Below are 13,783 nucleotides of genomic sequence, written 5' to 3' on the forward strand. Positions count from 1 at the left end.
CAGGTGTTGCTAAGTTGCTAGCATGTTGCGTAGACTTTTTAGCCTTACCCTGTTTATCAGACTTCACAGTGCACATCAATACAAAGTTACCATTCATCTCTGGAAGCAGTGAGATGACTGATGTATTGTTATGGAGCAAATGCAGACATATTGCATTGGTAGAAGACATAAGACAACATTTGATTTTTGGGGAAATGTTAGAAAAGTAAAAGCAAGAGGATTTTTCGTTTGTGTGTGTGTAAGATATAAATAGGTCTGTCATGATAATTAGTGTGACTACTATTAGTGACTTCTCATTCAGTATATGTTTGATGGAACAATATTTTTTGGGGGGGTTAGTATTCATCATGGGTACTGTTTATTTGCACTATTGGGAAATTTGGGGTTATTTTTTGGCTTTATGATGAGATTTAAGCTGTAGAAGGTTGAATTAATAAAAATCACTCATTACAGATGCAAACTAAGTACTGTGTTTTACTCTTTTTTTATAGCACCTAGTTTTTTTGTTAAACATTGTAGATTTAGAATACTTTTTGTGGTATAAATCAGCTCTTGGGTTATTATGTCAGTAGCATAATTGCGTTTCAATATTACCGTATATTTACTTAAGCAATTATTGCACTTCAAAATTAGTTATTGTGACAGGCTTAGATATAAAGCAAAAATATGTTTCAAAAATATGTTCCAAGAAGAACAACTCAGCTCATTTGGGAATCTGATTAAAATATCTTTTATAAAACATTTCTACCATAAATTCACACTCAAATTTCATTTTCCACCCATAATGGAGTCTGAAACTAGTTGAAAATACACCACTGTGGAATGGCCATGACATTTGTGTTTAAATCTTTCAGTACTGCTTTCCATGTCATTTTTGGTTGAGAGCGAGGTGCAGAGCTTTGAGAATATATAATGAATAGCCCAAAAGACACTTAACAAGCACTTTGATGGATGTGTTCTGGCTTCTTCTTGATCTGCCACACTATATTACGGGCTTTCACTGTGATTCATAGATACAGTTCAACTCATAAGCAAATAACCGCGGGACACTGTAAATCTGGTTCATATGACAAAACTTGGTGGGAGATAGACCCTAACCATCCATGGCCCAACAATATTGTTTTGCTTGACTTAAGTAACCAGTATAATTACTCTGGTGGTTTGTGCATTATTTTAAATATATTTAAAGTGTGCTGTCCCTTTAAGAGGCTTACTGTCACTGTGCCAAAGGAAAGTGATAAGAGAGCAGTCCCATGGGCAGTGATTTAACAGGAGGAAGGCGGCTTGCTTGTGTGTTAACAGCCCCTACAAATAACAAATGATCTCATACTTCCCTCTTATAACACAATAACTGGCTAAGTGCAAACCTTCAAGGCACTTCATGCACATTAGATTATTTGACCTACTCATTTGTCACTTGTTGATTCATAATGTCCGATTGTGCCACTGAGGAAATGTCACTGCTTGAGCTAGCAGGGTAATTATTATTCCATTACATTTTTTATAGCCCCCAGACTGTGGTTTTGAAATGAGAATTCTCTGGCTTTAATTTGTTATCAGAATTAAAAGCATTTTTCTCAATTGATTGTGTAATTAAAGGAAATTGCACACTTTTTTTAACTGAATCAGAATTTGAAAAAAGTTGTATTAAATCTATGCCCTGTGAGCTAATTGGACGGTTATTTTGGCAACTTTGAATGACATAGTGCTCTTCCAACCTAAAGAATTCTTTGTGAAATAATGCAAATCTTGTCATTAACACAGCAATGGAGCATTAGCATTAGGTTATTAATGTGACCACTGGACCTCCTTGTGTTGCCTTGGTGCTTTTGGGCTTTCCATGTCCAAAACCAGCTGGTGTGTTTGTCTTTTCCATGAATCTTTGTGAACACCTCTGCTACCTGTATTTATAGCATCAAGGTGTGGTCCGTTCCTTGAAGTTGTCCTCCACCAGACTTTTTAAAGACATGCCCAGAGCCAGACTAAACATTGGGCTTTCCATGGGTGTGACCTCGAGGGCGTCCCGAAAAGAATGCCAGGTCATGGGGGCGTGCAGAGGAAGACCAGGGTGCCCGTGGTCCTTTAGCCTGAGAGCAGATGGCCTGTAGGAAGCCATTTTGGACAAGAAAAAGGAAGAGAGAGGGGAGGTCTTGTCCCACAGCTTAAAGGAAGACTTGTTTTGTTGTTGCGCCCGACTCACTTCACACAATGCAGCGTTTCAACTGACAGCAGACGGCGAATGTGTGTGTTTGTGTGTGCTTGGAGATTTGTGCGTTTCCCTCTAAGCCTTTCATATTTTGAATCAACTTTGGCGATGGAAGTGCCAGTAGTAGTGCTAAAAGAAAGAAGTCAGTGGGACAACTTCGACAGAGCGCTTTATGCCGACTTCTTGTGTAGTGTGCAGCTGCTTTCCTCGAGTTTCCTTCAAGAAGAGCTTTGTTTTCTTGTGAAATTATTATATTTGAGTGATATCCTGGGATTGAAATAATTGAATGAAGCAATTCTGTGTTATGTTGTTCCTCGTGCTCCCCTTGTGACATCGACTCATCATCACAGTTCAAGTTCATTACCAGGCCTGCGTGTCTCCAGCCAAGTTTCCACGATAGATTTACATGCTCACATTGCAACACTCATTCAATAAATCTTATTCCAGTATCTTCAGCATGTTTGGGGTCATAGGTGTGACCTCAGACCTCAGATTGCCAAAGCATTCACTGACTGTCTAAACCTTTCTTCTGGGGTCATCTCAGCAAAATCTGTGTGCAAATCATCTGACCCATAGTGGTTCTTTAAAAGTACACTGTGTAACATTTCTGGTGAAGGATTTGGGACCTGCTTGTCTCCATGGAGGTGTTTGCGTTTTTATTGCTCAAAAATACCTTAAAATCATGATTTCTTTCTATACACAGGGTCGCCTCACCACAGATCTGACTCGCTGATGAATAAGACTAATGCCATATCTATCGAATATCCAATACATCTGGAATAATATTTCATTAGAGACAACCAGGTGGCGCACCCTCCCCCAGAAAAGTTGCATAATGCATCTTTGACCTTTAACACAGTTTGATTCTCTATTTGCCGTTCCCTTTGATGCATCAAATTCCTTTTCTGTGAAACATTTAGTCAGCAAGTATTGTTTAATCTCACAAGGTGCATCCAAGCTACGGAGATAAACACTTAATGCCGCCAATCACTTAATCCCAAAAGGGTTAGGGCTTTTAACGGAGGGCTGTTTACACCGTAACCTCACACGTACTGTACATGCGCCGCCAGGCTTACACTGTTTGAAAGACTTCCTGGACAGTGTCAGTTACATGCATGTAAGTGGGTTATGTTCAACACAGATGTCTTTTCTCTGCTTCAGGGGCCAGTCCTGGTTTTGGATCCTGCACACCAGATGAATTTGTCAAGTTTAAAAAAAGAGGGCTAGTATTTCCAAAGTTTAAAAATAAACATCTGCGGAGTAAGCGGCAAGGCGCTCAGAATAACGGTCGCTAGTCTCGATCAAAAGACCATACGTCATGTGCTTGCGGTGGAGGTGGAAAAATGCAACTAATGTTTGGTTGGTAGAGATGATTCAAGGAGGGCAGTTGGAAACGTTGCACTGGGCGGTACCAGTATACTGTACAGGGGTTTTCTATAATGAAGAGGCTGTTATAGCGCCCTAGCTTGCCCTGAAATCTTAAGAACGTTTAGGCTATTGTATAAAACGCTGAATGGGTGTTTGGGTTTGCCAGTAGTCAGTAATGTGCACTTGCCATACACTGTGCTTTGGTAAATGGTGTGGATTAGATGTGCTCTTAAAGTGGCACACCTGTTATCAAACTCGGAGGTGATTACAGGAGAAGAATTACAGAGCTGTGAGGTGAGGACGCAGCACTAAGATGGGATATCCCTGTTCTGTGTTTCAGATGAGCTGCACGGCTGAGGAATATTTTGTGCGATGAGGTGGAGAGAAGAGACGTCCACATAGGAGCTGAGCTGTGAAGAGGCCACAGGTGAGGTGAGTGATATACAGGATTACATGGGATTCAGAATTTGTGACTTAACACTATCCAGACCATTTAAAACATGGGTTAATTCAGTGAATGTTTGCATAGCAGCAGTATATTGACTGTAAAATCTTGGTCTTTAAGTTTCGTTAGTTTAGAATAAAAAAAAAAAAAAGGAATTTATGACAACCATTTCACATCTACTATGGAATCATGGTTACTAATTTAAGATCTTATGACGCAATCAATGAACAGTGTCAATGATATAAAATGATGCCAAAAAGATAAAATAAATTACAATATTTAGTTCATGTTCTATCCATGGGTTTCAGAATGATGAAAAACTAGGACCAGGGTTAACAACTCAAAATATAATATCTTTTAAAAGGGGAAAAAGTCCTGAAAATATTACAGGAAGCACAAAGGAAGCAAAGTTTGGGAGGGAAAAAAGTCTTTACTGAAATTATTTTAATATTGTTTAGGACATTTGGTGCTATGATTGACCATGACCATTTAAAATTATAGTATTGGAGCACTATTACATTATTTATTGTATACTAATCAAACCCCCATAATCTGCCTGTGGTTACGATTCATAAAACATTGCATGAATTCTATAGAAATATTGCATAATACCAGCCCACACAGTAATACGGAGCCCCTTCTCTCCAGGCAGCTGTTTTCTCTCTATCCTTCTCACCGTCAGTTTTTGTGCACTGGTCATGGATCCCTGTTGCTAATCCAGTATGTGTTGTCCACTGCCTCAAAGTGATTTTGCATTGTCCTGAGCTTTGTCACACATAACAACCATAACATGAAGCCGGCTCATGTCACTTGGCTTAGCTAGAGAAAGAAAGAAAGTAAGTAGTAATTTTGTGATGGAGTACCGCTTATGGTATTATGACCAGATGCTGTGGAACAATTTATGTTTTAGCTATTTTAGAGACATAAGGAAGATGTGGACCTACTGCTGTTCAGAAAGAGGAACAGTAATGTTAATGGCGGTTTGTTATGCTCCATGAGTAATGGGTTAATTTTATACTCCTGATGAGCTGGCATTATGTCATACCGTATCATTCATTTTACAGCCTTATGTGCAGAGGGATGTATTTTCCAGAATGGTAGCTAGGGCCGTGTATTGGCAACAACTTGATAACATGAATTATCATAATATAATCTGTTAATAGCAGTGCATATTCATATCACTATATTTTCTAACATCAAATAAAAAAAAGTTTTTAGTCTGGTAGTAATTGACTTTAGCTTTTTCCAACTATTCTTAAAAATACAATAGTAGAAAGAGTTTATTTTAATACACAAAATCATACACGCCAATATGAAAATATATCACTACAGTATTTGGTCTGAATTTTGTTGTTAAGTTCTCATGGTACAATATTTTTTACTTGCAGGAAGTTATGGGTAACTCCGAGAGCCAGTACAGCATCCAGGGCCCTAAGGGCACCATCTTTCCTGGAAAGCACAAGCCACCCTCCCTGAAGCCACGCTTATCTAAAGATGATGCCCTCTCTCCTCACTCATGGTGGAAGAGTGCTCCGGTGGGCTCTGGTTACAAAGCACGGTGTGTCGGTCGCGGTTGCCTGTCCCCCCCTAAAAACCGTCAACCTTACTCCACCCGCAATTATGACTATGTCACCAAGAGAGCTAGTCCTAGCTGGCAACGCTCCTCTGCCTGTGGGATAAGGAAGCGGCATCTCTCTGATGATTATGAAGACAATCCATATGGGGCGGAGATGAACGGTAGTGCCTTAAATGGGAAGGAAATTGATGGGCAAGAAGATCAGAGTAGTCCTCGTGTGGTCATCAAGAAGGATGGAAGTCTCAGGGTGGAGTTTACCAACAATTCAGGGAACCCGCTTGTCCTGGATGGTGCAAATGGTCCAGTGCAACTTCTTAAATTTTCCCCTAATTTGGAACCACCTTCTACTCCCAATTCTGGAGATCCCAATATGATTTGTAATGGTCCACCTCCCGCGTCTACCTCCTCCACTGCCAGGACTAGCAAAGGCAGTTCTCTTAGCTCTGATGGATCCTGGTATGATTCACCATGGGGGCCAGCAACAGAACTGTGCGAAACTGAGCAGCCTTGTCAATCTAATAGGGCACTAGACAACTCCCCTATCCACCAGCTAGACTCCTTTATTGAGCAACCTCCTCTGTCCATCTCTGATCTCTACCGGGAACCCACTATGGCAGTTACATTTCCTACAGCTAGAGACTTGACCTCTCAGTTAGAGTGCCCTCTTATGGACCTGAGAGCACAACGAGCATCCTTTGCATCAGTGGTAGATATGCCTTTAGAGGAAGAGAGTACTGAATCCAAGCAGTACTCCTCGTATACGTTGCCTTGTCGCAGACCCAAAGCTCATACATTAAGTGAAGGGATGGAACAGGATAGGCAACTGCAGCAGGAACTCAGCGGGCAAGAGTTTGGCTTTTACAAGAAAGACTCCATCAAGAACCGGATTAGACGGTTTAGTGACTGGACAGGCAGCCTCAGCCGCAAGAAGAGAAAGTCCCAGGTAAGATTACACAATATGATGTTAACAATTAACTTATGCCATTGCCATTCGAAATATTATGTCACTTATTTCCTGCAGAGTTCATGCAATAATCAGACATCTCTGGTATTTAGAATATGTGATCATTAGATTACTTTGGCATTGTGTTGAATGCTCCCCAAAGTTACTGCCCCAGTGTCAGTGTCATTTTAGACTTTTCTATAGAATAGTATTTTCTGTAGAATTGTGTTGCAGTGAGTGACTATGTGTTTATATGGAAGCCATACACCCATTTGTAAAGTATGAATAAGAAAGATGGTATGCTGTGTTGGTGTTATATGTTCTCAAGAAGTCAGTTGTGTAAGGGGCTACAAAAGAGGATAGACTGAAAATGGTGTAGTTTTAACTCTCTCCATAACTCCATCTCTGAGTTTGGAAACAGTGGGACAGTACAAAATTACTATGTAGCACTACAATTTATTTTAGCTGGTGCATGTTAGATCAACATTTAACAACCAAAATGGTGCAAAATAAAGAATATTTAACTTGATGGAGAACATTTGTAAACTGTGGCTGAACCCATGTCTGCATTCACAGCCTTGAAACAAATGGCTGATTCATTCAATTTGCTTTTCCTTGTAAAAAAAAAATAAATAAGAAAAGTGTTTGGGGAATAGCTTTAAGCTTTTCAGAGATTCCGTTAGAATAAAACTAAACCCAAATACAGCCTTAACCCTATCCCCTTTCCATGTTAATGAATCACATTATAGTTGCACTGGCTTTTGTTTAGCTAAGATTTACTGGTTGGCCCCGCGGTTTTTGGAGAGTTAATCTGCTTAGAAGGATTGCTGCTCAGCCAGTTGTGTCCAGTAACAAAACTAAAGTCCACCATTGTGGTCCTAATAGATATTTGTAGCTCTGTCCTTGCATCTAAACAGCATGCAAAGCATTGCAATAGTGAGGTTGTCCTAACTTGACCCATGATGCAGTGATCGATGCATAGTCCGGGGTAGTTTTCATTTTAAGCGTGACAAGGCTTTGACTAAGATCAGTAATGCCCACCACTAAATCTCACAGATCACTGGAGCGCTACGCTAATCTATGGCCATACATGAGAGCTTAGCAGAAGGCTTGTGCCCACTGGGGGATAATAGTGTTGAGGTTCTGCCGCTTAATGGTGAAACTAACTAACAAGTTTACTTTACTAAGATTACTGATTTAAATAAGCATATTGTATTCCTTAAGTTGGTCAAAATTATCCACCCCAGGTACAGTAGTTATAGTAGTTAATTTAGAAAGAAAAAGAAAACTATAATAAGTACTTTTAAGTTAAATGATGGAAATAGTTATCCTAATACAGATCAACTGTAGTAGTAAAGCTGACAGTAAAGCTATACTTAAACGCTTCTTTTTGAAATATGATTAATAGTTCTATAATTGCAGTAAGTGAGAGTCAGGTAGTTGTATTCAAGTATAAAATCAGGAAACCGTGATTGACATTATACGGTCAGTCTGCTTCTAGTTGCTGCCGTAAGTTCCTGTTGCATTTACATAGTTCTTCTGGGAGTACTTTTGCTGAGTGCCCAGTCTCCTCCATCACAGTAGCTCCTTTCAGCAGAAACTAAACCAGACTCCTGGTTTAAGTCTCGCCATGCTGCTCCTCCACTGCAGCGCCCTGTTGTGGTTTAAAGGTCACTCCGAGATCTCTGTGCCAAAGACCAGGGACCTGTCTGTAATGAGAAGCAGCTGGGGCTGTGTACTCTGAGTCTAAGAGAAAAGGGGGAAATGTCAAAAAACGGCACACCCAGTGTTCACGACATGTTGTTTATGTATGAAATTGTTAAAGTGAAATTGTGGTTCAATGGGGTCATGGCTGTGTGGTAACTACATTAGAAAATAACAACAAAAGTTAGTTCAATGAAGTTGTAAATCCAGTTGCATTACAGCTATTATGTAATTTATCTATATCATTTTTTCACATTATTTGGTATGTGGGTAAGATGGAAGCAACTATGAGCCTTAAGTGGAAAAAACTTGTAGTAGCAGGGTTCACAATCTCAGAAATTCATAGTAGAGATGCTTAAAATCAGCTACTAAAATAACCATATTCTAATCATTAACAATTACTATACTTGTAAATTCAAAGCAGGCAAATACTGTTCTGTTAAATAAAAAATGTTTAAAGTGGGCAAAAATATGATGACAATGAGGTTCTAGAGCACCAGTGTTGAGAGCACTCCACTTGGTTGCTAGGGGCAAAACCGATGCTGCAATCTAGTCAAGTGTTGGTAGACTAGTCATTAGGCATGAAAGAGCTCACTTCCATCAAGTGTTCATTTGGGGAATAGGGAAGCCACAACAGAGCTGGAAATTGTCTGAGCCTGGAGGGTTCCAAGCTCCCAGGTGCCATTGCAGGAAATTTGTCCCACTTTCTCTGCCTCGCCGAAGATTCAGAGCTGGTAATGCTGACTTTGAAGTAGCTCTGACTTGACTCTTTGGAATATCTACGCTAATTTTTTGCACTACCCAAGGTCTAATTGAAAGTTTATAGAAAGAATATTGGTTTCTCAGCCTAAAAATTGCAAAATGCACCTGTATAATTGTGACAGTGTCAGACTCTGATGGATAGACAACTTGATCAAAGCACTTTCAAGACATCCAGTTCTGTAGAAGTTAGAATTAAAAATGGTTCACAGAAATAAACCAAAAATTATAATACTGAATCTTCTGTAATAAGTGTTCATTTTCAATATTTATTTGTTTATTTGTAATTTAGACACTGGATGCTTTTGTCCCCTTCATATCTGTATTAGCAAATGTATTTTATGTCTAACTTTCAAGTTACTGTCTGTTTTGCAGGATTCTGGCAGATTCAACACTAGCGACACCTTTGACAGTGGCGTAGACGGTCTCACCACCGACACCTCTCCCTCCCAAGTCTCCAGCCTCTTGTGGTTCCCTGGATCATCTAGGACTCAATCTTCAGGGGCCATCCACCAAAACACCAATGATGCTGTGCGCCAGAACATCTACGAGAACTTCATGCGTGAGCTGGAGACCGGTATGGGACAAGGAGCAGCAGAGCGACCCGACCCATCCACGGGCACTGAGGAGGGAGATAGTGATAGTGAGTCAGCTGAGGGGTCCCTGGAGCAGCTGGATCTCCTATTTGAAAAGGAGCAGGGCATGGTGAGGAGGGCGGGCTGGCTCTCCTTCAAACCCCTCGTCACGCTGCACAAAGACAGGAAGCTGGAGCTGGTCACACGCCGCAAGTGGAAGCAGTACTGGGTCACTCTAAAAGGTTAGAGTTATTAAACCGCTGCACATTCTTAATGAGTGAAACAATGTGCTGAGTTAAGTTTTCTAGGAGATTTAAGTGGATTATACAGAGACATAAGGTAATTCTGTATTCTGGAGTGGATTTTTGTGCTCCAAGTTTGACATGTGACTGTTAATCAAGAAATTAGCTAAATGAGCACTGTGTAAACATTTGAAAAACAAAAAACAACGACTTTGGGTTGGTGGGAAAATACTCTACCCACAGAGCCACTGCCTCCAAGAATTGATTTTAACACCTTTTCTTGGTGTGACAGAGCTTACTTGAATATAAGATAAGATAAAAGAAGCTTTATTTGTGTTGCAGGAGAATATAAATGTGCAATCATAAAGGTAATTAACTGTAAAAAAAAAAAATAGACACAACAAACACAATAAAATTTACATTTAACACTGTGCAAGTAGAGTAACGCAAGGCAACAATACTATTATGTGCAATAAGTGACTGATTATTGACTTGAACCAATGATTCACATTATGTTACAGTATTTCAAATAATTAATTACAGCTGTATGACGCATGTACAGGACTAGCAATGATATTTGATAGAACTTCCAATGCAGAGCTCGCTTTGTTGAGATTAATATATTTATTGTATTGTTTTTAGATATTCTGTGGCCCAATAGCATACTTATCTTACATATGTAAATGTGATGTTCCTTGTTGTTTCCAGGCTGTGCACTGCTCTTTTATGAGACCTATGGTAAAGGTTCCCCTGAGCAGGACATGTCGCCTCGTTATGCTCTCCTGGCAGAAGATAGTATTGTCCAGGCTGTCCCCGAACACCCTAAAAAAGAGAACGTCTTCTGCCTCAGTAACTCATATGGAGACGTCTATCTCTTCCAGGTACAAAATGCCTCTTTTCGTTAAAGTCTTTCTTTGATGTATTGGTTTAATTTTAACGTGAGAGAGTCACCACGTGGGTTATATGAAAATTACAACTGTCACAGCAAACTTGGCTCCCTGTCCTCCTGGGGGTAGGATATCAAATTTCAATTTGACTTGAACCTATTTTAAATTGCGGATGTGTAGGCCTGGGCCAAGTGCCTGGAGAGTACTGTGTGTTTGCCCAATGAGCCTACTGACCCGCATTATGCAGGTCAGTAGGTGCAGTATGCAGGTCAGTAGGCACAAATTCAAACTCATCCGTGGTTATTGCTGAGTAGCCTTCTCTGAGCGAAAGAATATAAGCTCCCAGACCGCTTTAGGTGACAGTGTCTAGACCTGCATCTAATAAAACAGTGTCATATGGAGCTGACAAAAGCCCAGAGGCAAAGGAAGATTCACAGTACCAAGGTTACATCTGAGTGTTTCTGCTTACGCATTTTTTTGGATTGAGTCATTATAGGTCTCAAGGAAAGATTATTGATTTCATAGCCAACATGCCAAATGAATCATGCAGATTATTATGAAACAGACGATTAACAGTGCATAATTTCAGTGTATAACGAGTTTGTGTGGAAAATCAATACGGGTTTTCTTTGATTATTCTGTCACAACGCGGCCTACATCTCTTCTGATTTTGATAGATGCTGGAACAGGAGACCCCCAAGGGCTAAAAACACATTTAATAGTATTAAAGCTACTGTCTCAAGAAGTTGCAGTGGTGAATGATGAGTAAAATGGATGTTTTTGAAAACAGTAGTTTAAAGCAGTAAAAACTGTAAATGAATAAATAAAAGATAGATGAGTCAAATGAAATACTGTGGAACATTCCTAGCGAAGTAATAACATCTCCATGGAGACAAGCAGCACACAGTCTCTCAACCAAAAAACCCTGATAGTTTACCATTAAATTATTACTGAATAGTAGAACATTCCTTCATATGCATCATTTAAGTGTATGTTATTGTGGTTTCAGGCCTCTAACCAGACAGACCTAGAGAACTGGGTGACTGCGGTCCACTCAGCCAGCGCGTCTCTTCTGGCCAAGCGTCAGGGTAAAGAGGACACAGTGCGTCTGCTGAGGAGCCAGTTGCGAGCTCTGCTTCAGAAGATTGACATGGACAGCAAGATGAAGAAGATGGCGGAACTGCAGCTGACCGTAGTCCACGACCCCAAGAATCGCAAGGCTATAGAGAACCAGGTAACACACAGGAATTAGAATTTTAAACAAGGTTCATTTCCATAATCAGCATAAAATATAAATAACAAAAGAAACTTTTTTTTACCATTTTATTAGAAATAATGGCTTATTTTAAACATTATTCACTGCCATCCTTCTAAAAAAGTTGATTGAATTGAAAAGCAAACATTAGCCTGTCATTACACTTTAATAGTTAGTAGTAGATATACATTGTTGTAGGTTTATATGAGTCAAGACGTCATTCATTCATTCAGTAGTGCCCCAGTCATATCTCATTGTCATCTCAAGTTGAGTTCCTACTAAGAAATTGTAAATGCACATTAAACTGAATTGGAAAAATATATGAACGTCTTAATTTGATATCTTATGTATACTCTTTTGTGTTTGTAATATACTTATTTTGGTTGTACAATTGATGCAACCACTGTGAATGAACACAACTGTGCAATATTTCTGCCTGTCAGTGGATGACATGGCCTAAATGCATCAGTCCCCAAGCATTTCACTATAGGAACCCATGGGAACGGCTCAATCCCAAAGCATCAGATTGTAATTCCAGATGTTTTGGAGTAATGGTCTCTGTGTGTGCATTATCCTCTTCCTCCTTTTCCCCCTCTTCCTCCTCCTCCTCCTCCTCCTCTCTACAGCCCCAAGGAGGAGCTCAAGTACCCAGCATGCCACTGTGGCCCACATACAGCAGATTACACTGAGTATAAAGAGCCAATAACCTAAAGCTCAACAACAACACTAATACTGGTAAAGGGACAATAAGCATTTGCAGGGGAGTTTGAGAACGTTGAACTCAATGACTTTTCCATAGTCTAGTTTGAACTGCATCCGATGAACTTCTCCAGCAAGGATTATTGTGTCAAGGCAAGCCTGCCCACAGTAACATATTTTGATGCAATAAAACACATGTGATAGAATAAACGCAAGATAGATAAGTTAATATGTGATCCTTAAGGCAAAGCAAATCATCTTTTCAATGCAGGTGACAGACACTACACAACTAAAGTTATATTGTGCCCCTTTATTAAAAATATGGTCTTTAGCATTGCAAGACAGGGCTAATGCCGTAGCTTTGGTCTGCTCTTTATAAATGCTTCTTCTTGCTCTAGTGTCGGAATTTCTCTTACATCCAATTTCCTTTTGGAGTTTCCTGATGCAGATCTCTCTATAGACAAATTCCTCCATGCAGCCACCATAAATGGAAGCAGTCAGTCCTGCGCTACTGATGACCAATGGGCTTGTCACTGGGCTTATAGACTCTTAGACGACTAGTATGCAATGTATCTGCTTCCAATTACCCTGGGATGCCACCTCAATCACAGGGTCAGAATGGTGCACGAGGAGGAAAGTGCCTAGAGGTTGATGATAGATTTAAGGTTTTTTAATGGATCAACTAGGGCTAAACTTTGATGTACCCTTGCACCCCCCACCCATCCTGTGCCAGAAGAGGTCTTTTGATGTCCCTACGTGCCCCCCTTAAACACACTCGCCCTATGATCAAGTTGCACCGAAGGACCTATTTTGCATTAAGACCTATTAAGAAAACAGATGTTAAAGATGCCAAATAAGAAAAGATGAGAATCACTTACAAGGATTGCTCATTTGTGCCGGGGTTAATAGCTCCAAAATGCATGTAAATAATTTGTGCCTGCAGTCCAGATGGGATCTTGTTTTTAACTGATGATGTTGTTTGTCTAAAAGCACTGATTCGGTCCAGTCTCAGAAAGGCAGTCGACAAACACTTACTGGATAAGCATTTTTAAGGGACAACAAAGATGCTCGCTGGAATAAACGTTCCAGTGAGATTTCATGCTCATGGCTATTTTTGAACCACC

General features: G+C 40.1%; 1 protein-coding gene across 4 annotated transcripts in view; it reads left to right on the top strand.

The window, feature by feature from the left end:
* LOC117390240 (rho guanine nucleotide exchange factor TIAM2) overlaps positions 1–13,783 on the top strand; it is a 68,871-nt gene that overhangs the window by 20,277 nt on the left and 34,811 nt on the right. For 2 of the 4 annotated variants that reach the window (XM_033987931.2, XM_055231355.1), the window contains exons 2-6: positions 3,915–4,006; positions 5,408–6,538; positions 9,377–9,818; positions 10,527–10,699; positions 11,715–11,939. In XM_033987931.2, coding sequence (XP_033843822.1) covers positions 5,414–6,538; positions 9,377–9,818; positions 10,527–10,699; positions 11,715–11,939 — 1,965 coding nt within the window. In that variant the 5' untranslated portion in view covers positions 3,915–4,006; positions 5,408–5,413. Of the gene's footprint in view, positions 1–3,597; positions 3,836–3,914; positions 4,007–5,407; positions 6,539–9,376; positions 9,819–10,526; positions 10,700–11,714; positions 11,940–13,783 lie in introns of those variants that run through there. The other 2 variants (XM_055231356.1, XM_055231357.1) reach the window with 2 other exon arrangements.

Source organism: Periophthalmus magnuspinnatus, chromosome 22 (genome assembly GCF_009829125.3).
Source record: "Periophthalmus magnuspinnatus isolate fPerMag1 chromosome 22, fPerMag1.2.pri, whole genome shotgun sequence".
In the NCBI taxonomy this organism is placed as follows: Eukaryota; Metazoa; Chordata; class Actinopteri; order Gobiiformes; family Gobiidae; genus Periophthalmus; species Periophthalmus magnuspinnatus.